Below are 23,947 nucleotides of genomic sequence, written 5' to 3' on the forward strand. Positions count from 1 at the left end.
CTCAGGGTCCCAACTCTGTACCCTTGTGTCCTTTTCTCATCACACAGGCACAAGCTGCAGCATGTCACTTCAGCAGAATGTGCCAAAGGCATTTGGGGGGCACTCACAGTGGCTTTTTACAACTGCTCCTTGGGGATTTGATCGCCTCCTTCTTAGAAGACCTTCTGTCCTTGAAATACAGCTTGAACTTTTCACAGGAGACCACAATTGCTAAGCATTCCTGTGCTATTTAGAGACATCTTTGCTCTGTCGATAGTGGTGACATGCACAGGAAAGCCACTGCTCTGCTGCCACTCCATTTACTGGCAACAGATGACATGATCACCTCTCTGTCTCACTGAGGAGTAAGACCTGCTATGGGTGTGTCATGTAGATGTAAATGTCCCCCTAACAGTTGTTTCTTTGGTAGGGCTGAGTCAAGGCTTGCAAATATTTTGAAGGAGCCTGGAGTTTTTACATCCCAACAGCTTCTGAACTGGCAGCACTAAGTCCCAGCCTCAGGAATCCAGCAGGTATCTGCTCTGTGCTATCACAGCAAACTTGGATTTCATTTGGGGTTTACTTCCCCAGCTCTTGTTAGCAGACTGATGACTTTGTGATTATGATTTTCCTCAGCTTCTGTCCTGAAGATGTCTCTGTGCCTGTCTGAGAATGTCACTGGGCACAGCACCGACTCCCACGCTTCCCTGCTTGCTGTGCTGCTGAGACACTGAATAACCCACATGGAAAATCCTTCCCTTGGGGTGAAGGACGGTGTCACTCCCCTCATTTCACAACAAGGTCAAGGGAAAAATCCCTGAAACCTGCTAGCCTAGGAAATGAACCTAAATCTCTGCTCAGAGGGATTCAAGTTTAGTTCCTGCTCATGGCATCTGCCAAACAGGCCATGCAGCACCGACCAGCCCTGCCTGGAGCAGGGCAGACCCTTGTCCTACCTCCCTCACCTGTTACCCATGAGCAGCACAGGGCTCACAACTGTTACTCTCTGCCCTGCCAAGCAAAAATTGCTATTTCAGTCGGAATGTTGGAGGCTGATGGAAATCTGACAGTCCATGGCTAAGCTGCCAGCTGGGGAGTGGGTGGAAATTAATCTTCTGTCAAAAAATTAAACTGCCTTTTCTCCAGATTAATTAATTCACAAAGAATATATCCCTTCCTGGGTTTCACAGCTGAAAACAAAGCCAGTCTCGCCTCCCCTGCACTATCTGTCAGTTGTACCACAAAGTGCAGAAGCGCTCACTCCATTGTTCCTCATGTGATCAAATCCTGGGGAAAAGAAAATCCCTGCACTGGCTTTCAATTCAAAAACTGCCCCACATCAATTTTGCCACAGTTACACCCAAACAGCTGGCTCTGCCTTGAGCTGATCCACAGAGCCATGACCCCAGGCAGAAGCCCCAGCACAGACTCAAGGCACTCAAGGCACTGCCCAATTCTATTTTCAGCCCAAATTTCCCTCAATTTATATTAAATGCCAGGTGTCTGTTTGATATCTGCACCACAGTGGCAACCCTCAGATCACATTTGGTTTCCCATGGACCAGATCCAAGCAGTGATGGATGGCTGGACGGGTGCCCAGCTGAAAGCTCAAGGGCCCAGCAGTGGGAAGCATCTCAGCACCTGTGTCTCGACAGAGACAGGAGCAGGCTGAAAACTCAGCTGTCCACGAGCTCCTGCTCCTCATCTGGTAGCACAGCTCCTTGGGTAATCTCAAAGGCTGCTCATCAGGTGCTCAGGGCATAGCTGTGCCCTCTCCCAACCCTGTGTGCTGTGCAGCTGCCCAGACCTGTCTTTCTCACCTTCAGCTGCCAGCTAAGTGCTAAATCCATAGCAGACTCCAAAGATTATCAGCTCTTTTCCTGTAAGGGAGCTTTGTTTAGAAAAGGCTTCCTCACACACCTCCATGTTTGGCACCTCAGCACTCCACTTGAAGTGAGTAATGCCTCTCCTCTCCAGAGCAGGACACAAGCAAGTCACAGCACGTCAGAGTGCAGACTCCCACAGGCCACTATCCCAACACTGAGAACCTGGGAGAGCCCTCCCCCCCTGCTCACCCTCTAGACACAGAGGTCTTCACAGCCCTCTACAGCAATGCTCTGGACCTGAAAGGTTCCTTTTTAGTCAGCTCTTCCTTGTACAGAAGCTGGTCCAGATGAACAGACTGTTTTTCCATGGTTATTTTTAATACTGTATAGAATTTGAGGTTAACAAGCAACCAAAACTGTCCTTGTAAGCCTGAGTTTGTCTAAGGAGAGTGTTCTGCCAGCAGCTGATTCCTCAGGAGGAAGTCACTGAAAAGTCTGTTGTTCCCTTTGGAGATGAATGACCTCCTCCAGACAGCAGATGGAGTAGTCATTCACTGCTGAGGTCTTCTGCAGTGGGATATTTCAGCTAGAGGAAAAGGGGAAGGAATGAAGTGACAATGTCTTGGCCTCTTCTGAGAAGAGAAATGTCACAACAGTAGTTTCTGAAATCCAGAGAGCAGCAGAGGTAGAGAAGTATAAGTTTGTTTTTTTCTGTACTTTTGTGAAGATGAAGGAAGAAGAGTCTTTCTCAGTATGTCCACCATATGGAGAGGCTTTTGGGGCCTTCTCTCTTCTCTTTCTCTTCTCTTTACCTGCCTGTCTTCCAGAGCTGTGGTCCATCAGTGCCCCACAGCCATTCCTACACAAGATGTTCTGTGCTCTGAGGCAGGGAGATCAACCAGCCCCTCACCCCAAATAGCCTGAGGACACTGCAGGGAAGGAGTCAGTCCTGCAGCACTAACAAAGCTCAGTCTGAGCTCACAGAATGGAGACTGAGTCAATCACATGCAGACTTGCAAAAGGCAGTCTCTGGAGCCTGAGCTGGTTGATCACCCAGCAATTTCCATGGGAATCTACCTGGGTTTCCCTTTGATCTCTCTTGGTTAGAACTTCTCCTTGTCATGCATGATGCCCAGCCTAGAGGCAAGATGACATCCTCATAAGACTTTTAAGTGCCACAGAACTACAAAGGAAAAAAGGGATTTCATGCTCACAAAGCCTCAGCATTAGCTATACACTCACATAAGAAAAAAGAGACCCCAAATACTTACAAAAGGACCTATTGTGCTCTGGATTTCTGTGGTTTTCCAGTGTCTTACAGCTTTATTTCAAGATAGTAAGATACTTCCTTTGACATCTACCTTCCTTCCCCATACAAGCCGTTTTAGCACCCCTTTGCTTCTCCACCCCCTCTCTATTTTATAAAACATTTTCTGGGTGTTCTGACTGTGCATCACTTTTCTCAACCATGTTTCTCTTTCTCTGATTGTTGTCTCTTTATGAACGAGGTTAGAGACCTCTTTTACCAACTTAAACAAATCCAGTTCCATGTGCAGCCACAATCACTGCCTCTGGTCTCATTTTACACCAAGTACTCCATGTCCTATGCTTCCTGTATTCACACAAAAGGAAAATACCAGGGACACCTTCGTCACAGCAATTTATGTGGCCCAAGCCTCTGTGCACAGATCTAGAGCCGACAGCTTTGCCAGGCACTGCTGTTTATGAGCCATGTGTGCTAATACACAACCCGGGGATGTGTGTGAGCAGTTTACAGTATGAACTATGAAATACACAAACAGGTTTGGCAGTCTCAGCGGTGACATTCTCAAACAACTGCCTCTCAGAAGACCAATACACACATTCACTGCAAAGTCTGATTCAGGGCTTCAGCTGGCATGTTCAAATATGCCCAGCTTACAATATTGCATAAGGCACATCCTATCCAGATCAGCTGTCCCCGAGAGAGCAGGACCGTGCACCTGACTGCACATTCTGCACTTCCTGCAGCTGCAGCACAGCCTGGAAAGTGCTAAGGAAGAGACAGGGATCAGGAGGGTGGAGCAGAAGTGGCCCTGGCACTGCTCTATGGGAAATGAGGTGATCTGAAAGGCAGGATCCCCTGGGAGGAGCAGCTGATGTCACCTTACACCATCCCCACCCTGAGCAGTTCTCCCACAATGGTGTGGGTGACTGGAGTGGCAAAATGACAGCTGAGCCAGCGGGAAAGAACCACTCCCTACGGAGTCATACCTGTGCCCATGACCCACACTGGCTATTCCAGACATGCATGGGACAAACACTGAGGGAGGAACAGAAACAGGCTATTTTATGCTGATAGCACAAGTGTATTTCTGCTGGTAAAACTGTGGGGCTCTTAGGCAGAAATAAAGCCTTTTTCTTCCCTCCTACTCACAGAAATCTGACCTGAGGCTGTCCTGTCCCTTGCAAAGTGGCCTCAGCAGCTCTCACACACAGCAGTGCAAGCTGACAGACCCTACAGTACAGCAAACACTTGGGCTTCTCTGTTCCCACCTCTCCAGGCTTACCTAAATGCTTCTTCCAGAGTCCTCTGCCACAGCAAGGGCTTCAACCACAGCCTAAAGGCTGCAAATCAAAGGCTTCTCAAGGATCCAGCTTTGGGAAGTTTTCTACAACAGTAACAGAAATAAATGTTTCCCTTCTGGCATGTGATTTTGCTGCTGGGGTTGTACTACATCAGTTTGTTAGTTTGAGGTACATGATGAGGTTTTAGCAATGCCCTTTGCATTGCAGGAATTAGGTCAGGTTCAGTAGGGACCAAACATTTCAAGGCACATTCACTCCCATGAACCCTGGCACTGCTGTTAGTGCTGAAATGATGTAAATATAAATTATAACAACTATAACACAGAATCCAAAGTATGTACAATGAGATACAACCCACAGAACACTCACCAATGAGCATGCAAATTGGATGGATGTAGGGGACTGTAGAATAATTTGAGTTTGGATTTCAGAGCTCCTTCCCAGAGATAACACTGAGCATCTGTCATCCATCTTCTACCTTGCCAAGTTGAGAATACATGAAAACACTTGAAGCATTGCTCTGCTCACATACACCCATCCTTTCTTCTGAACAGCACACAACACACCTCTAACACATCTAATCACTCTCACATGACTGTTCACAGGGCCACACCTGACAGATAAACAGGGGTTTAGCTGCAGCTCTCAGCACCTGACAGCAATGCAGCTGGAGTCTCACGGAAGCCAGACTGGAAATGCAGTCAGAACACCTTCCTACCAAAGTTTGTCACTTCCTGACAATAATTTCGTAACCTGTCTTCTTCCCACGAATTATAGTTGTCCCACCTCTATTGATCTGAACCATTTGCTCCAGAAACACACAGCTCAGCAGTCACTGCCACCACCTCTGATTACTCGGGGTGTTCCCCAGCACAGGTGGTGGCTCACGCCTGCTCCAGCTCCCACTGATTTTCTGGAAGCCCGGCTGGTCACCACAGGTTGTGAGCAACCAGCACTGCAAAATCCAGCGATTTGGCTCCAGTTGAAAGAAATGCATAAATTTGGACGTGGATGATGCCAGCTCCAGCCCTGGTGTATCAGGCAAGATGGAAACCATCCTACCTCCCACTGCTGAGCTCTCAAAAACTGGGAGGTGGCAAGGTCTCCAAGAAAGGCAGATTCATAACCAGAGAGGGAGGGAGAGATTCTCTGTTCAGAAACTCTTCTGCAACAGCAAATGTTTCCAACGTGGTTCAGATTCCGCAGAACATCCACACAAGTGGCATCTGGCAGCTTTAGACTCTTCTCAAGTCTCATTCTGGGAAAAGAGTTGCCAGAGAAGCTGACACTAATTATTTAAAACTGGGACCTGCATCTTTCCCATGCTATTCTACTTCTGAAGTGCTGCACTACCGAAGAGAGGTTTGCAACTGCCAAGACATGAAAGAGTGTTTGTTATTAACACATCACTATATAATTAGGGGCTTAGCAGGGGGCTGGGCATTCACATGATTCTTCCTCTGCTGCTGACAGTGTAGATGGAAGTCCCCAGGTATCCCATTAGGTGACAAGTGAGAATGAGTTCTGCAGCCAAAACTAAGCAATTTGGCACAATTTAGTAGAGAGATGGCATTTCTGCTCGAAAAGGGCCCAGAATTGGAACAGCATGAGATGTTTCAGATGGAGATTGAGCTGTGCTGGCCAAGCTGAGTGGGTGTCTCACAGAGCAGAGCAGCAGTGGGTGCTGAAGTCCAGGACTGAGATCTGCTGGCAGAGCTCAGATGGGGAATGTTGCCCAGTTTCTGAGAACAACACAGAGTCTGTATTTTAATTGGAGCTCCTCTGCTCAGCTGCATGGCTCAGCAGAAACTTTCAGAATTTTCCAGGCCTTTATTAGGATCCATCCAAAAAGCCTACCTTCAATTGTTTTCTTTTGCTCTCCCAGTGAAGCCACACCAGTAGTGACCACCCACCCCACATGTTCTGCTGTTGCCTCCCGTGGAATGTCACAGGTAAGCACTGATTGCATGTGCATGGAGTGATGTGTGGTTCTGGAAAGAAAGCCCAGCTCAGATTAAAAGAGGCCTGTGAGCAAAGGCAGTCCGATAGCAAGGTGTGATGACACACAGATGAGTGAGCTGGACACACAAAACCTGAATAACTGACTCCAGGGTGCCTGAGGAAGGCACAGATAAGGGATAATACATTGGGAGTGTTGGACAGGACAGGAGCTAAGAGGGCTGCAAGGACCTGCCATGCAAATCCTGCCCTAGGTCCTGCCCAGTGTTCATTAGGTCCAGTTAGATTCCATCCCAGGCGCTGCCGACACGCATGACCAACCCCAGCAACAATAAAAGAATTCAGAGTTTGGGAAGGCCCCTCCCCTCCCTGCATTGTGCACTGGCCTAGAGTTTAACTGGCCAAAGTAGGTGAAAGGGAATGAGCTCATTTGAATATGGAAATTCAACTTAAAAGGAGTAAAGACAGTTGCTTCAAGCTTGTGATTTCAAAGTTAAAAAAACAGGTTTGCAGAGCTCCTTTGGGAACTGGAAGCTTTGGCTTTCACCCCCGCCTGCTGCTTCCTCCCCTTGCCCTCCCTCGTTCCCTCCCCTCTTGCCTTCTGCCTCGTGAGGATCTGGCAAACCTTCATTCGCCCAAACCAAAAAAAGGTCAGAAAAAGCAAATTCAGTGAGGTCAAAAGCTCACACATACAGGTCTGTCAGCTCTCAGTGGCCTGAGAGCAGGTGCCATGTGTGCAACTCTCCATACCCAGCCTTAAAACAAGCAAGGAACACATCCTTGTCTTTCTGCTTCCTGCAGAAAATGTCTTTTTTCCCACCTTTTCTCTTTTTTCCTCCTAAAGGGAACAAGTTCCATTTCCAATAACTGAAGAGTGATTAAAACCACTGTCCTTTTACCACCCCCCCAAGTCACAAGCAGCTCATACCACAAAACCATCAAGAAAAAGATTTCTTATACAAGGACTTCATAAAACCAAGGACAAGAAATGAAGGAAAACTGTTGACATTAAATTTTAACTCTTTCCATTCTAAAAAAAATCCCTTCACTCTTACCCTTCTCTTCCCATGCTTTTAATAAAAGTATCCCAGTGAAAACTCTTGAGATCAGTGAGTCATATCTTTGAAATGGCACACAGCAGTGACCGAGGATTCAGCTTGCTATTTCCTGTTTATTTTCTAATTAACAGGTATTTAATGAATATTTTTTACTCAGTCTGAGTTAGCTCCTATGAATCCAACAGCCCTGTGTCCCTCTCTGTTACCTCTAACTGGAATTCATGGGGTGGCTCAAGGGAAGGCAATAAGGAGCTGGATTTCAGACCTCAGCTGACAGTTTCACCTCTGTTTTGGCTGTTAGAGGCAAACCTAGATCTCCACTGGCTTAAAAATAAATGTTGACCAAGAAATAGCTCTTTAACTGAACAGGTTCTCTGAGGGAATTTGTCTTTTTGTAAACCTCCTATTTTTGTTGGCAGATTGTAAAATGAAACAATTATCTTTGCAGCCTTGTTCAAGTGCACTGATGGAACTGTCCATGGAGGCTGAACACCAGCAGCTTACAGAGGCCAGAGAGAGCAGGTTCCTCCTCAGCAGCTTTGATTGCATTGATGTGGAAACTGCACCTGTTGTAAAAAAAAAAAACAACTAACTTGGGGTGACAAACTAATCACCCCAATGTGGAATTGTGCCTTAATTCCCCAACGTATATCTATGTCAGATTGCTGCTCACAGCCCCACCCTGACATGGGACTAATAATGGGGTCCCTGAGCAGTGACAATGCTCTGGGTTGAGGCTGCCCCGTAGGCACATCTAATTATGATGTTCTGTGACAAGGCTATAAATACCCCTGGTCCCACAGGTGAAGTTCTCATTGCAGCAGGGTTTTTGGGCAGGTATTTGCTCTGTTCTCTCTGCCTGCCTGGGCTGCAGGGCTGTTTGTAACCACAGGGGCTCCCAGGCTTCTCCCACAGGGAGTGCAGAACCAGCGAGATTTCATGATCCCGGATGGATCAAACACCAGCCAGGAAAGCATTGAAGGGGAAACGATTAGATTTGCTCAAATGAAAAAGCTACTGACAAAACCAAAGACCACCTGAGCAAAGGAAAAGGGGGGTTACACATTAACAGAGCAACTCTGGTGGGCTGAACAGGGAGGACATGATGATCACTCTGTGAAGGGGCACTACAGCAGGAAGGTATTTGAGGATAAAGAACTGTTTGAAGGATCTGTTAAAGAATAGGGAAGGCAAAAAGGCCTCTAGTTTGTTTTCAGGATTCTGTTCTGAAAGATCATGACACTATCATAACACTTTAGGCTCACAACCCAGTCAGTGTTCCAGGTCACCATCAGCTACCTGGTGAGGAGGGTTTTTACTCTCTCCTTCCCCCCCAACTCCAGCCTCCATCATCCACCTGTCCTGCCCACCTTTGCACCCTCAGTGCTCTGAGGAACAACTTCAGAGGAAGAGAACACATAAATAAACGAGGAAGTCCTTTATGGCAGTGCCTAGTAAGAAAGGGAACCTGATGGGCAGCCAAATGAAATGAGCCCTGAGGGCCAGTCATGAATTCATGACAATGGCTGCTGACTAAATACCATCCTAAATAGAAAGAAAAATCAACAAAAAAGCCTTCCACTATTCTATCTCCTTTACTGTTTGCTTTGTCAGAGTCTGAAGAGATGACAATCACTCACAACACAGAACTGAGTAAGAAAATTATCGGCTGCCTCAGCCAACGCGCTGTGGCGCTCAGTTGTCAAACTCTTGCAAATTCTGTCAGAAGACTCTGAGTGAAGATCCCTGTGATTTCTAAAGAAGCCCAGAAAAACTCCCTTTCATTAAAAAGGGAAACCTCCCTTCTTGCTCACTACAGCACCTCTGGGGGATGCACCAGGCAGCAAAGGATGTTCCCAGAGGCCACCTCACCATGGGGAAGGCACGGAAGAGGACCACACCAGGAACTATTCCACAAAAAAAGAATGTATACTAGGGTTGGCGATTGGCTTGATTGGATTTCTGGATGTGAGCCTTTAGAGAAACTTTGGTGTGAGGCAGGGCATTTGAGCTGTGGGACTTCAGGCACTCCTCCGCTGGGACAGAATGGGAACACAACGCACACCCACACAGGTGTTGGGAAACAGAGAAACAAGAGCACCGTAAGGACGAACCCTGGGGAGGGGATGGAGCAGCAGTACCACGTACATAGGAGGGTGCAGACATGATGCCCAGCCTGACACCAGCTCAGCGCTGAAGGCCCCGGCACCAGGGCAGTGCTCACCGCGGGTTCTCGCCCCGGCTCCCCGCGGGCTCGGCTGCCTCGGCCCGGCCCGTTCCCGGAGACCTCAGCCCGGCGGTGCCGCGATGGAGCAGCTGCCCCCCCATCTCCCCTCACGACGCGCCGCCAACGCTATTCTCGTACCGAGTTACGCAAGCGTCGTAGCCGCACGGCCGGGCCGCACGCAGATTGCGCAGGGGGAGCGCCATTCTCGTACCGAGTAACGCTGGCGGAGCAGCCGCACGGCCGGGCCGCACGCAGATTGCGCAGGGGGAGCGCTATTCTCGTACCGAGTTGCGCATGTGGCATAGCCGCACGGCCGCGCCGCACGCAGGTTACGCAGGGGAGCGGCGCACCGCGATTCCCGAAGCGCTGTACGCCATCCGGCGGCCGGCGGGGGCGGGGCGCTACGGAGGCGGCGTAAGGAGGCCCCCGCCGGCGGCGCCCCGCCTCAGCCGCGGCGGCGGGGGAGGAGGAGGAGCGGAGCGCGCCCGGCGCGATGTGGCAGCGGTCGGTGTGCGTGGGCCTGCTGGCCCTGGCGCTGGGCTACCTGTGCGTGCTGGGCCCCGAGCTGCCCCCCGCGGCCCTGCGGCAGCTCTCGGCCTCGCTGCTGGGGACGCTGCGCCGCGCCCGCTCGCTGGAGGCGCGCACGGTGGCGGCCTGGCAGGCGGCCATTGTCCGCCCCGCGCGTGGCTGGGCGCGCGTCGCCGTCGGGTAGGTGCGGGAGCGCGCGGGGAGCGCCCCTGGCGGCGGGGCGGGAGCGCGCCTGGGCCGGGATGTGCATCCCGGTATCCACGTGTGTGGGTATGGAATGTGTGCGTACGGATGTGCTGGTGCCCCGGCGTGGAGAGCGATGGATCTGGGATGGATCTGCCCCGCGCAGGTGACACCTCACCTGCAGAGCTGCCTCCAGCCCCGGGGTCCAACAGCAGCAGGACGTGGAGCTGCTGGAGTGAGCCCAGAGGAGGCCATGGAGATGTTCAGAGGGCTGGAGCTCCTCTGCTCTGGATCCAGGCTGGGAGAGCTGGGGGTGTTCACCTGGAGAGGAGAAGGCTCTGGGGAGATCTCAGATCCCCTGCCAGTGCCTAAAGGGGCTCCAGAAGAGCTGGAGAGGGACTTGGGACAAGGGATGGAGGGACAGGACAAGGGCAAATGGCTATAAAGTGAAAGAGGACAGGGTTAGATGGGATATTGGGGAGAGATTGTGCCCTATGAGGGTGGTGAGGCCCTGGCACAGGGTGCCCAGAGAAGCTGTGGCTGCCCCTGGATCCCTGGCAGTGTCCAAGGCCAGGCTGGACAGGGCTTGGAGCAGCCTGGGATAGTGGAAGGTGTCCCTGCCCATGGCAGGGGGTGGAACCAGATGACCTTGAAGGTCTCTTCCAACCCAAACCATTCCATGATTTCCTGACGAGAGCCAGCAGCAAGGGCAGTGCTTCCCACAGCGCTGCTGGGTCAGAGTTGGACCTCAGCCGAGGGGATCAATGATCCAGAACACTCCTGTGGTGGGGATTTAATCCGGGCTCAGGCCCTGTTAGCAGCCTGTCTCCAGAGACCTTACTCCCAGCTTGCTTGTGTGCGAAACAAATCTGTGTACAGTTGGAGGGTTGGGGTGAGGGTCAGTTGGAGCTGCTGGTCCATCCAGCACAGGCTAGCAATAAATATGTACCTGAGACAAGAGAAGAGAGCAAAGCCTTTGCCTTCAGGAAGAGATAACCAAGTCCAGGCAGCACTGGAGAGAGATGAGGAGGGAAGGGAGAGGGAAAGCAATGGATGTTGAGCACAGGGAAATTTAAAACCCTTTCTCTTTTTAAAGGGGGAAGAGAACAAGAGGAAAGTTCAGGAATGTCACATTGATCTTAAATGCTGGCTTTATGTCTGACTATTAATGCAGACGTTATATTTAGCTCTTGACTCGCTTTCTTTTAAATAGATGGCCATGGCAGAATAACTTGACTTTCACTGGAATATTCAGCCTTTGGGTGTTGGAAGGAGTTACCCACCTCCATGGCTGTGTAGGTCTGTTTTAGCAGAGGAATATGACTTGGTTTCATCCCCTTGGATCTGTAACAATTCATTAAAACAAAATTGGGGCTAAAATGCTGCTTGAGCTTATGGGTTTTTTTCTCTGCCATGTGAGGGGATTTCTCTGTCCTTAGTGCAGGAGGACATCCAGAGGATTTCTGGGCTGGTTACTTCGTGGAGTGGAAAGCCTGAGGGTTTTTCATGTCCTTTATTTCGTGTGCTGCAGCTTTCATGTGTTGCAGCCCAAATCCAACTCCTGAGAGGTCACTGCCAGGGGAATGTTGAGTGCTGAGCACTCCACACTGACTGGGAGCAGAAACTGACCCTTGGAGTGTCGTGGGGGGAGATGTGAAGAAAGTCAAGGATCCTGCACGAGTTTGATGGGTGGCTTCGATCCCTGTCAGGGAAATGTGGGGCAGAGGAGCAGAAATGACACTTGATGGCAGCTCCAGAAGATGCTTAAATAACTGCTGGTGTCATCTCAGGAAGTATTTGCTGTATGTTGGTGTCTCTCAAACCACAGAGTGAGACAAGGGCAAGTGTTTATAAATTGTCTTCCCGGGGTTCTGGTTCCAGCCAGAAACTTTCCTATCCTCTAGTCTGAATTAGACTGTGATTAAATCGATGAGAAATGGGGACTGGAAGTTAGACTTTCCATAAAGCCTGGATCTGCAGAGATGGCTCAGAAGATGACACTGATGTATCCTCCCTTACTATTGCAGGATTTTTCTCCTGTTTCCCCTGCCTGCTGCTTCTGGAAGTTTAGGATGGTCCTTTAGAAATTGCTGTTATATTTCAGCTGACAAATTGCTCTCTTGACTTCTTGGAAACAGAACCAGCCTGTGTGGGGAGTTTGTGTGTGGGTTTGGGTATTATTAGGAGTAGTTGAAACTCCAGAGACTGATCTAGCTGACTTAAACACTTTCAGTTTTGTTTTTAACAGTTTTGAATCGCATACCCATTTTAAAACCCAAAATACATATATATTTTAAAAGCTTCTAAGAATTTAAAATGCCACTGTTATCATGCCTGTTCTTTTTGAGCAAGCCCAAGGCAGGAAATGAGGTAAAATCTCTATTGTAACATACTCAACCACATTTGGACCATGCAGCTTTCCTTGTTTTAATTCAGCAGAAAGTCAGAAATCCAGTTCTTCTCTGGAGTACAATAAAAGCCAGTCAAACGGAGAAAGCTTTAGGAGAGAATTTCAGGAAATTCCTGTGCCTTTGTGAGGTTTTCTCCCTTTGCTTGGTTGTTCTCCCCCTGCACAGTCAGGGAGGTGACCTCAGTGCACTCCCTGGGGTCTGTCTGGTTTTCCCAGGACGCCTTTTCCTTCTCTGTCGCAGCGTCAACGCCTGCGTGGATGTGGTTCTGTCTGGGGTGAAGCTGCTGGAGGCGCTGGGCCTGGAGCCCGGCGATGGGAAGAACCACGCCGTCCTGAACTCCAGGCAGGACCTGAGGGAAGCTTTTGCCCACTTCATGGAGAGAGGGGCAGCTGCCGAGCGGTTCTTCAGCGACGCCGAGGCGTTCCAGGACATCGCACGGACAGCCTCAGAGCACCCCGCGGCACAGGTGGGTCTGCACCAGGAGAGGAGCCTTGGGAACCCTGCTCCTTGCTTCCTTAGCAGTGGTGACTTTCATTCTGCCTCTAGAGTGCAGATCTTTTAGGGAGAAAGTTGTGGTGTAGCCCGAGTTGTGTTAATGGATTTCTGTGGTATTCTGCCCCTGCTGCAAATGGGAGGGGTTTGAATGGGGCCTGCCATGCTGACATTTCCAAACTGAAATGTCAAAGATGCCTCTTGGGTGCCAGATGGGGCTGAGGCTGTAAAAGAGCCTCCAACACCTTGGGATGAGGCAGGCAGTAGGGAATCACTTGACTTTTAGCTATATGGCCTGTTTTCTGTCACAGAAGCCAGGAATGGTTTGGGTTGGAAGGGGTCCTTAAAGCCCATCCAGGGCCACCTCCTGCCGTGGCAGGGACACCTTCCACTGTCCCAGGCTGCTCCAAGCCCCATCCAGCCTGGCCTTGGACACTGCCAGGGATCCAGGGGCAGCCACAGCTTCTCTAGGCAACCTGTGCCAGGGCCTGCCCACCCTCACAGGGAAGAATCTCTTCCCAATATCCTAATGCTGTCTTCTGGCAGTGGGAAGCTATTCTCCCTTGTCCTGTCCTTCCATGCCTTGTCCCAAGTCCCTCTCCAGCTCTCCTGGAGCCCCTTTAGGTCTCTCTGGAGCTTCTCCTCTCCAGGTGAACACCCCCAACTCTCCCAGCCTGGCTCCAGTGCAGAGGGGATCCAGCCCTTGGAACATCTCTGTGGCCTCCTCTGAGCACTTGTGATCCTCAATCCATATTCACTGCTTTTCCAGTTCAAATCAGTGTTTTACTGGAAAGTTTGATCTTTACTACTGAAGAAACTTTCTCAGTTCCTTTCACTTCACATGGGCACAGGCAGCAGATTTCACCTCAACCTCAAACTGGAGGAAGAATTGCTGCATTTTTTAAATGATTCCTTGTCAGCCTTGCTAAAAACCTGCATGGTTTTAGCCACAGAGAGGTTGCACAGGAGTAAGGGCTGTTGATGTGCTGAATGAGTCAGTTTTTACAGCACTGTCAATGTTATGAACTGACTGATTTTTACAGGGCTGTTAACTGAAGGTGAATATTTGGATTTAAAATAAGAGAATGTGAGATCTCAACAGGATGAGCAGAGAATTGTAAAATCGTTTTGCCTTCAGCCCCAGTAACCTTTAGTAACTTAGGTATGGGTGAACTCTGTTCTAAAAAGCCAAAATCTTCAGCCTGTGCTGAAGACTGAACATGTTTAAAGGTGCCAAAAGCAAGGGGATGCCCACACCCAACTCTGTTTGTTTTACAGCTTTACGTGGGAGGAAATGCTGCTCTCATCGGGCAGAAGCTCGCGACAAATCCAGACCTGAAGGTACACACATGTTCCAAACATTTCATGCCATTTGCTTGTCTTCTTCAATTTGCTTGTCTCGTGTTACTTCCCTGTAGGTTTTGGGGATCTGGCAGTTATTTCCTAGGTTCTGGTGGTGGAACATATGGTTGGACTTTCAAGCTGATTTTTTAAAAATTGAATTATTAACTTTTTAAAACCAATTGTCTTGGTGATGCTTAAATTTTGGCAAGGGACACGGCAGGGAAAACCTTGTTTGTTTTTCCTTGTTTTCTAGATCCTCCTTTGTGGCCCAGTTGGTCCCAAACTCCACGAACTGCTCGATGACAATGTGGTTGTGCCGCCTGAGTCCATGCAGGAAAGAGATGAATTCCATCTCATCTTGGAATATCAAGCAGGTACCTTGCCAAAGGCTGAGTGTTCAGTGGGACCCCTGAACATCACTAGGATTGATGCAGAGCCTGAGGGTTGTCATTCTGAAGCTCCGTGAACACTGAAATGCTCCCTGAAAACAGATTTAACCATGTGCTGATGAAACTTGGGCTAATCCTCATGTAAAGGCTAAAACAATTCCATGGGTTTTCCTGCTGCTGATGGAGCCCATTGAATTTGTGATCTTGCCTGGGAATAAACCAGTTCACACACACTTGGTGCTGTTTGCTCCACCCCAGGTGAGGAGTGGGGCCGAGTGAGGGCTCCTGCTGCCAACCGCTTCATCTTCTCCCACGACCTGTCCAACGGCGCCCTGAACATGCTGGAAGTGTTTGTGTCCAGCTTGGATGAATTCCAGCCAGACCTGGTGGTGCTTTCAGGACTTCACATGATGGAAGGGCAGAGTAAGGAGATGCGACAGAGGCGACTCGTGGAGGTTAGGTTCTGAATCCCTGAATCTCCTTAATTTCCACTCCAAGTGTTTCGTGGCAAGGCCTTGTTTTCCCAGGTTTGAAGGTGTAGGAAGGCTCTGCCTTCAGATCTCCCACAGATCTCAGTATTGAATGCCAAAAGGAGAGTGGGAGCTGCAGGAGTGGCCACAGTCCAGTCCTGTAACACTGGTTTTTCCTAGACTCTCTGGGTTGTCCGGAGGGAAAAAAGGGCTGGTTGCCTGGCTGGAGGGTGTTGACGTAGTTCCTGGGCTTATCTAGCAGCTAAACCACACTTTTGCTATCCTGGATACTGAGATGATCCAGGCTGTAATCAACACTTGCATTCCTTAACCAGCATCTGTCTTGCAACACCTGTTTTACAGCCAAGGGCTCATCTGATGCAAGGCACTGGCCTTTTTTGTGTTCTAGGATCAGCTCTTCTGCAGCTGCTTCAGATTTGTGAGGTTTTGGAATTAATCCATTAGAACGGTACTGAGCTGGAAGCAGATTAGGGTTACATAAACTTTTCTTGTCCTGGGATTCTGCAAACTAGAAGTTGTTTTATCTCCTTCCTTTAGCAGTACATACACAGGTCAGATATGCCATTGGATTGTTTTTTCTATTTTCCTGTAGGCTGTGGCCTCCATTTCTGATATCCCTACTGACATTCCCATACACCTGGAGCTGGCCAGTATGACTGATCAGGATTTTATGAGCAACATTATGCATCAGGTAAGGAAAATGAAAGGATGTGCTCCATTTATCAGGGTCAGTATCACAGTGCACACACTGGTGCATGAATATAGAAATCAAAACTCTACATATATGTATGTACTATATATTCAGAGATAAATCAAGGATTGAATTTGAGCTGAGTTTGTAACTTAAAAAATCTCTCGATTTCTTTGCAGAATTTCTTTCCTGGTGGTTCCTTGTTTAGCTTGACAGAGCTCTGATCTCAGTGTTATGTTTTATGTGGAGCTGATGTGTTGTTACTCTTTACTGTCAAAGTGTGTGTCTGGAAAACTAATTGCAACAAATGGAATGTTTCCTTGGCTAAGTAATCCTTTCCAACTTGTGCAAGTGCAGCAACTGGGAAATTGGGTGCTGTTTCTGAACAGTAACAGGGCACTGCAAAAACCACAGCCTGGGGAGGAGTCCCAGGTGTGACTCTGCCTGTGAAGGCAAACCCTCTGTTCCCTGTTTCTGTTAGCAGGTCTTTCCCCTGGTGAACTCCATCGGGCTGAACGAGCAGGAGCTGCTGTTCCTCACCCAGTCTGCCTCCGGCCCCCATGCCTCCCTGGCCTCCTGGAGCGGCATTCCCGACGTGGGGGTGGTCAGCGACATCCTCTTCTGGATCCTGAAGGAGCACGGCAAGACGGCGGAGCGCGCCTCGGACCTGACGCGGATCCACTTCCACACGCTGGCCTACCACATCCTGGTCACCGTGGACGGCCACTGGGGCAACCAGGCGGCAGCCGTGGCGGCCGGGGCCAGGGCTGCCGGCACCCAGGCCTGTGCCACCGACACCATCGACGCCAGCAAGGTCTTCCTCAAAGCGCCTCTGGAGTTCGTCACCTCACACACGGAGGCGCCTTCCAAAATCTCCCTCAATCCAGACGAGCCTGTGGTGCACTGGCACAGGGAAGGCATCTCCTTCCACTTCACCCCCGTGCTGGTGTGCAAGGATCCCGTCCGGACCGTGGGGCTCGGGGATGCCATTTCAGCCGAAGGACTGCTCTATTCCGAAGTGTATCCTCAGTAGAAAACCAGGACCCTCCTTCTTCTCCAACACTGCGCGGTGTCCAAGACCCGTGGATTGGGATTTGAGGCAGTGGTGGTATAGGAACAGAACCAGGGTGTGGTGTGTTTTCCGGGTATAACTGAAAAAGAGCCAAAGAATAATTCCAGGTATAAACTGTCGGCCACATTCCAGTCACTCGGCAGTGACTCGAGTGCTTCACGTGCAGGTGCAGATGTTTTAGTATTTAATGTGAAAATTGGCTTTGTCTTAAGCAGGGGGGAGGGACACAAAGACCAAAATCCCTGGCTGGCAAAGTTTGCTGTTCGTAGCTCAGAACGGATCTTTTCTGGTAGTGCTGGAAAGTGCAGCAGCAGGAGAATTTCCTGCCCCTGGATCCCAGGGAGAGCACAGCAGTGCCCAGCCCTGCCTTGCCTCTGGTAAATTCAAAATAAAAGGCTTATGGGTTTTCTCTTCCCAGCAAATTGCAAACCTTGTTTGGGGTGAGGATGGAATTATTGCCTGGTGAAATGACCTCTCTGTGTCCCCAGCCCCAGAGGGAGCCACAGTCCCAAAATGTGACACAGACCGAAACTACTGCAGGCTGCACAGGTGATTCTGGATATCTGTGACTAAAGCTGTTCAACTGAGCCCCAGCAGCCTGTGCTTAGCTTTTTGGAAACTAGAGTGCAGATAATCAGGGTTTCTGTTTGGGGGACAGCTCTGTTTCCCTGCCAGGGAATCCCCAAACCATTCCCTGTGTTTGCTGTACACTAAGTACCTTCTCTGCTAACAGTTGGTGTGTTACAGAAAAGCTCTTGAGTGCCGGAGACTCATTTTTTGGTGGTTTCAGAATGGCTGTGCCAAATTCTTCAGTCTCCCTGCCCTCTATTAGGAAAGGTTAATATATTAGGGAAAGTCCCTCTGGGAGCTCAAAAGCTGCAACAGCTGACTGAAGTGAGAAGGCCTTTTAAGGGTTTGATGTTGGTTTTTTTGACTAGGTCACTGATAGTTTCTTTGCTCTGGCCTTTGAAATTAAAAAAGCAGAACCATGTGTCCTTGTTAAATACTTTGCTTCTATATTTTTACCTCTTTACAGTCACACACTAAGAATTGCAGAGCACCAGCATGGTTTTCTCTCTTTCCAGCATGGTTTTGTCTCTGGCCACTTCAGGAACCTGGAGTGTATGTGCATAGCTCTCGAGACAGTTTTCAGCAGAACTGGGTTAAGTGCAATCAGCATGTCTGTGCAAGCCTGTGCCTCACCAGAGCTTGGGGGAGGTTGTTCCAGGTCAGTCTTTGCACCTGAATGGAGGGAGGACAGTCTGTGCCACTCAGGGTGGAGTGATCTGTTGAAATAACACTGTCATGCTGCTGTCAGTGGTACTCTCCTGTTGGGAAAAGCCATCCTGACTGCTCTGAGAGGATGAAAATTGGCAGCTGTTGTACTTGCACTGACTCAGCACACAAAGCTGTCTGGCGTGTGTATTCAGCTCTACCCCTGAGCAAAGCCTTCTATGTTGTACAGAGCATAAGTACAGTCAGTGCTGTGTCTTCGTGCAGCTCATCCCACCCTGAGCTTCCCTCAAGTCTCAGTATTTTATCCAGGTGCAGGATTATCTTAAGACTGGAAGTATTTCTACACAGATTATTTTTTATTAGTAGTAATATTATTATTACCATTGATAAACTGTAGCACAGGACTTGGAGTTCTGGTTTAGTCTTCCTAAATTGAAAATAAATGAAAAGAACCTCTCCTTGTCTTGGAGGTCCAAGGCCATTGGCAAGGCTGTTTTGCAGCCTGAGATGGTGGCCTTTTGGAAACTGATCCTTGGGTTATGCTGGGTCCCACTTTCCTGACACTGGGCCAAGCTCTGCGGATTCTCGAGCTGGAAACAAGGCAAAACTAAATACACACAAGCTGTCACCAGCAACGGCCCTGCTGTTGAATTTCACTTTTTTGTTCCCAAAATGCTTCCAGGGATGTGAGGCTGATGGGACTGACATTCCTTATGGCCACTTCAAACCATGTGACTGCACTTACAGACCTTGTCTGAGGGTCAGTTGTGCTTGCATTGAACAGGAATATGACAGGCCAAAACTAGCCTTTTTTAATCTACTTTTGAGTAATTGCTGTAAAGAATTATAAAAAAGGAGTTTACTGCTAAGAAATCATCTGGGTCTAAAATCTGAACTGGTAATTACTGTTACCTCCTCCTTGCTGCTGCTCCTCACAGTTAGCATTTCTGCTGTGGCCCATTGTGGAAGTGCTGGGAACTCCTGGCACGGCGAGTCCCAGCTCAAAATCCCAGCAGCTCAGGAGGGCCAGGCTGCTGCTCTACCCAAATCTGCTTTCTCAGGCACACAAAGCTCACCTGCCCCCAACAAGGAGAATCCTTAACTACCCTGACCTGTTCATCAGCTGTGCCAATGGGATCCCTGATTAAGTTGTGAAACAATCTATATGATAATAAATCTGAATGGAATGGACAGGCCCAGCAGCCTTTCCTTTGTGTTTCACATGCTGTGAACATGATGTGCTTAACTTCCTTCTGCCTTCCCAGATTAATGACAGGGAGGCATGGCTCCTGAAATCCTTCCCCTGCAGCTGTAGTCTCACACCTCTGCACAGCTACAGTTTTGACAACAAAGAAAAGCTGCTTCAACAGCTGCAAAAATACCAAAGCTTCAAAACCAGGCTTGAGCTGACCCTGTTTCCCCTGATCCTCTCTGTCTCTACAACTTCTGTTTGTTCTCCTGTATTACTCATACCTTGAAATCCACAGTGATGGACAACTCAAAACTCAGCCAGCCTCACACTCCTGGAGCAGGGTTTGCACTGGAATTGTTTATTCCCAGAGATTCTGCTGGAGGTGCAGCAGCTGAGCTCAGCACTGTGAGCTCTCCATGATAAAACTTGTGCACGTTGCTATTTCCACGTGTGTGTCCCTGCAGCCACCTTGGCTTGGGTTTACTTTGTCTTATCCATGATCCAAAATGAGCATCCTTCACATGTTTTCTATGCATGGCACTTACTGAGGGTCAAGTGCTGGATTATTTGGGAGGTGTGAATCACAGGGGCCTGGCAGAGTCTCAAAGGACATGTTCCCTCTCTGCTGTGCCCTTGGTGAGCCAACCCCAAATCCAACTCTTGCCAGTTTAAAGGCTCTTTACCTTTTTTTTCCTCTCCAGGGGAGTTTCATAGCATTACTAAAGAAATACTTGATTTTCTTGGGTTTCCTGGTTATCTTCTGTTGGGATGTGTGAGACCCAGTTAAGTTTGCCTTCCCTTCCCCAAACCCTTCTTACAAAACTGGTGCTGAAATGCTCTTCCTCAGCCTTTAGCAAAGACCTCATCAACTCTAACCTGTGCTGGATGTTTTAGAGCTTGACTCCACTCCTTACCCACTGGAATCCAAACCTTGGAGAGCAGCAGAGCACTAAATGCATTCCAAAACCCAATGGAAGACTCAGCAGTTGTGCTTGGCTTTTTTTTTCTACTATTTATTCTGTAACAATCACTGAATTACCAGGATTTCTGTGCCACAGGGTGACCTTTCCAGCCATGTTCTGAGCAAAGAGTTGAACAGTGGGACAGTTCTGTGAAATGGTACAACAGAACTCAATTTCCAGTTATCCTAACATTGGTTTGGGGTTTTTTTGGAGCTTGCAGCTCAGGTGAAAGCTGAGGGTTGAGTGAACAGCTGAAGTGTCCCTGTGCCACTATTGTTTGGAACAATCTGTTTGGAGCAACGCTGGAACAAATTGGTGTCACACAACTCCCTTGCTAATCCTGGGCTAGAACCTCCCTGAATTTTTAGGAAAACAGGAGAAAACCAGAGGAAAATACTGGGTCTGAGCAATCTCTGCAGTGAAACTTGTCTCTCAAAGCCAGGAATGCTGGTTCTGCCTGTTGGAGACATTGGATGAAGTTCTCCTCTGTCACACTTGTTCCTTGTGTGGTATCTAAGGAGGACCCAGGTTGAATTCTCAGGGAGTCACTGATGCAGACTCTGGTGGGAGGGTTTCTCTCAGCAGAGGAAAGGTGCAGGTTGGAAATAGCTCATGGCAATTCCCTTGTGGTTTGGGAGCTCTGTTCCCAGCAGCCTGGGATCAGCCTGCACTGAGCAGATCTCACAGCAGCTAAGGAACACAAATCTGGCAGGAATTATCCCATTAAAATACAAGTGGGGGCAATGGAAAAAAATATCCAGAAAGCCTCTCCTGTGAATTTCTCAGGAAAGCTGCCCCTCAGTGCAGCCTGGGTAAAACTGGGTTCAGATCTCACCTGCCTCTTCATTTATAAAAAACAAGATTTTTTGGAGCAGTGTGGTTTGTGAGAGTGGTAAAGCTTTCCTTGTAGCAGAACTGGGTCTTCTCTTACAGAAAAGTCTTGGCAGATGGAGTACTTGTTATAACATGGGCTCTTTCTGAGTGCGTTTATGTGTGGAGCTTATTATTTGAGTAGAGTTTTCCCCCATGCAGCACAGAGGCTTGTCTGTCTCTGCACAAGAGGCTTTGCCAACTGAAACCCACTTCCCAACTGGGAAATCTAAATTCTGAACAGCTTTAAGGCCCCCACATCCACCTTGCTCAGTCACAACTGAGCAAACAAGTACAGGAGCACAGCACGTACCCACTAATGCTGCCTGGACCATAAATCAGCATCCAGTTGTCTCAGGGACCTCAACACCACATTTTTTGGGTTGAACATATGTTGCTGGATGGACAGATCATTACTCTTGGCTGGAACAAGGTCTTGCTGCCCAGGCATTGATGTTTGAATGCTTTTTAGTTTGTCTCCTGTGCAGAAGCCAAGCTGCAAAGTACCTTGTGAGCTCTTTGATTTACCCTGGTTCATCACAGACCTCTTCCTAAAAAGGGGAAGAAAAGTCCTAAAGCAGATGGTTTCTGCTTCCCTTGAAATTAAGTCCATGATTCTTTTCTGTTAAGGGGGGAAAAGAGGGGATTAGAATCATGGCTGATGCCAGAAACAGGTTTTGGAACATAAGGTGTGATTTCCAAAATCCCTAAATACCTCAGTGCAGTCCTGCTCAAGAGTCCCTTGCTTAATTCCAACTGAAAGAGCAGTCCAGCCTCATTATCATTAGCATAAAAAGAAAGATCCCAGGAATTCATTGCATGCAAATGCCACCATCACCATGCCCAGGGGAGGAGAGGGGACAGGATGAGGAATTGCAGTTCAATTTATTATCCAACTGGAATTACATATTTTAAAATGCTCCATTGGAAACGAGGCTCAAAGGAAGTAAGAAGGTGCTACTGCTTCGTTTCATAGAATAGGTTCATTGTTGCATAAGCTTTTCACAAAATACGTATTTAAAACAAATCCCTTCACAGTACCTCCAAATGCAGTACATGCTCCCTGTGTAACATTTATCCTATCAAAGCATCCTAGGAGAAAAATCTGCTTTGAATTAAAGTTTTGGGGCTGAGGTGAAGAATTCCCAGCCCCTGCCCACCCTGCAATCCTCACCTCTTCTTCCCAGACACTGTGTTAGGTTGCAGGAACTTTCAGTGTAAGAAGTTAGATGTGAATAAAAATCTTTGCACTGTACCTGACTTACACTGCTTCTTGTCTGGTTTGTTTCAATTTGCCAGTGCTCCACAAAATAATTCTGTTTTCTTTAACTCCTGGCAGGAGGGAATCCTTACAGGAGGATTGCCCTGCAGCTGAACTGACACAAAACCCAGCAGAAAGGACAGCTGGGGGGGGGGGGGGAATGCCACATTTAAGATAAGCAGGTATTTGAGCTATCAGCACCCAGGGGAAAGTGAGGGGTCTTACTCTTTCAGTGTTCTTCAAGAAGCAGAACACTTCAGCTCCTGGCTGGGCTCTAAAGATGTATTAATGTCATTCTGGGTAAGAGCAGCAAACCACAAAGCACAGCAGGAGGCTGGGATGTACCCAGAGCCCTGCTCGTGCTGCCTCTAAGAAGTTTCCATTACTAACGTTCCTCTCCTGGACTGGTAATTACGGAGTAATACAATCCAACGGTGCAGTACTAAAAGCAGGAAATACATTGTCAGATAGCTGGGGAGCTTCACCAGCAAACACAGAGCCCTGAAGCTTCAGTTTACTGGTTCTTTATGCAAAATCAGCTGCTCACCAGTTCAGCCACTGGAAGAGTTTGATCTTCCTCAGGGTCCAGGATCCTAAATCACTACTGCTGGCTTTGCTAAATGTCCTTCTGGAGGACTCACACCTAACCTGTGGAGAGCTGGACCCTCCAGTCTTGTGGTGACCACACTAAGAGTAGCTACACAGAAACCTCTGGTCCCTGCCATGACTCCTTGGAACAAGGCAGAGCCCACGAGCTAAAATCACTGACAGGAAACAGCTGCATCCAGACTAACTGGCAGTGGGGAGAAGTCACCATGGGGCAGGGGGAACAGGTCCCTTTCCAAATCCCAGGCAGCCCTGGAGATGCTCCTGCACCCTGTCCTGCCCAGAGCAGGCGCCCTACTCCACTGCCTCCTGGCTCTGGTGCTTCTCCTTCCTCTGCTCCTCGTCCCCTGTGGGAGCTGAGTTCTCTTCGGGGCTCGAGTCCTGCTCCTGATCTGGCTCCAGAGGCAGGGAGGGAGCCTTTTTTGGCAGAGCTGGTGTTGCAGCACCTGGGGAGAGAACACAGGTAAAGTTACTCTATGGCCACGAGTGTTTATCTGTTCTTTATGCCCTTCCCAGCAACAGAGATGCAGAACAACCACAGCTTTTAATCACCCTCAGATTCCTTCTGCCTAATGTCAGTTTATTGACACGGAGTTATCCAG

At 48.9% G+C, this 23,947-nt stretch overlaps 2 protein-coding genes and 1 long non-coding RNA gene across 5 annotated transcripts in view; 1 reads left to right on the forward strand and 2 right to left on the reverse strand.

The window, feature by feature from the left end:
• The window catches only part of LOC146432918 (uncharacterized), a 42,238-nt gene extending 36,987 nt beyond the window's left edge, over window positions 1-5,251 (reverse strand). The window contains exons 1-2 of the long non-coding RNA XR_014854374.1: window positions 4,743-5,251; window positions 4,355-4,456 (exon numbers count right to left, since the gene is read on the reverse strand). This is a non-coding gene — a long non-coding RNA (uncharacterized LOC146432918). The remainder of the gene's footprint in view (window positions 1-4,354; window positions 4,457-4,742) is intronic.
• Window positions 5,252-10,024: 4,773 nt separating this feature from the next.
• ADPGK (ADP dependent glucokinase) lies at window positions 10,025-18,209 on the forward strand. 2 transcript variants are annotated; one of them, XM_085071073.1, is made up of 7 exons: window positions 10,025-10,325; window positions 12,980-13,205; window positions 14,510-14,572; window positions 14,829-14,949; window positions 15,223-15,419; window positions 16,048-16,146; window positions 16,628-18,209. In XM_085071073.1, exons 1-7 carry the CDS (start codon window positions 10,111-10,113, stop codon window positions 17,177-17,179), a joined length of 1,473 nt encoding a protein of 490 aa, XP_084927199.1. In that variant the 5' UTR covers window positions 10,025-10,110; the 3' UTR covers window positions 17,180-18,209. The 2 variants fall into 2 exon arrangements, with proteins under 2 accessions (XP_084927199.1, XP_084927200.1); XM_085071074.1 differs by having other exon boundaries at window positions 16,631-18,209.
• Window positions 18,210-22,344: 4,135 nt separating this feature from the next.
• The window catches only part of BBS4 (Bardet-Biedl syndrome 4), a 34,933-nt gene continuing 33,330 nt past the window's right edge, over window positions 22,345-23,947 (reverse strand). For both annotated transcript variants that reach the window (XM_085071069.1, XM_085071068.1), the window contains one exon: window positions 22,345-23,791. In XM_085071069.1, coding sequence (XP_084927195.1) covers window positions 23,640-23,791 — 152 coding nt within the window. In that variant the 3' untranslated portion in view covers window positions 22,345-23,639. The remainder of the gene's footprint in view (window positions 23,792-23,947) is intronic.

Source organism: Lichenostomus cassidix, chromosome 10, assembly GCF_008360975.1.
Source record: "Lichenostomus cassidix isolate B80296 chromosome 10, HeHo_3.0, whole genome shotgun sequence".
NCBI lineage: Eukaryota > Metazoa > Chordata > Aves > Passeriformes > Meliphagidae > Lichenostomus > Lichenostomus cassidix.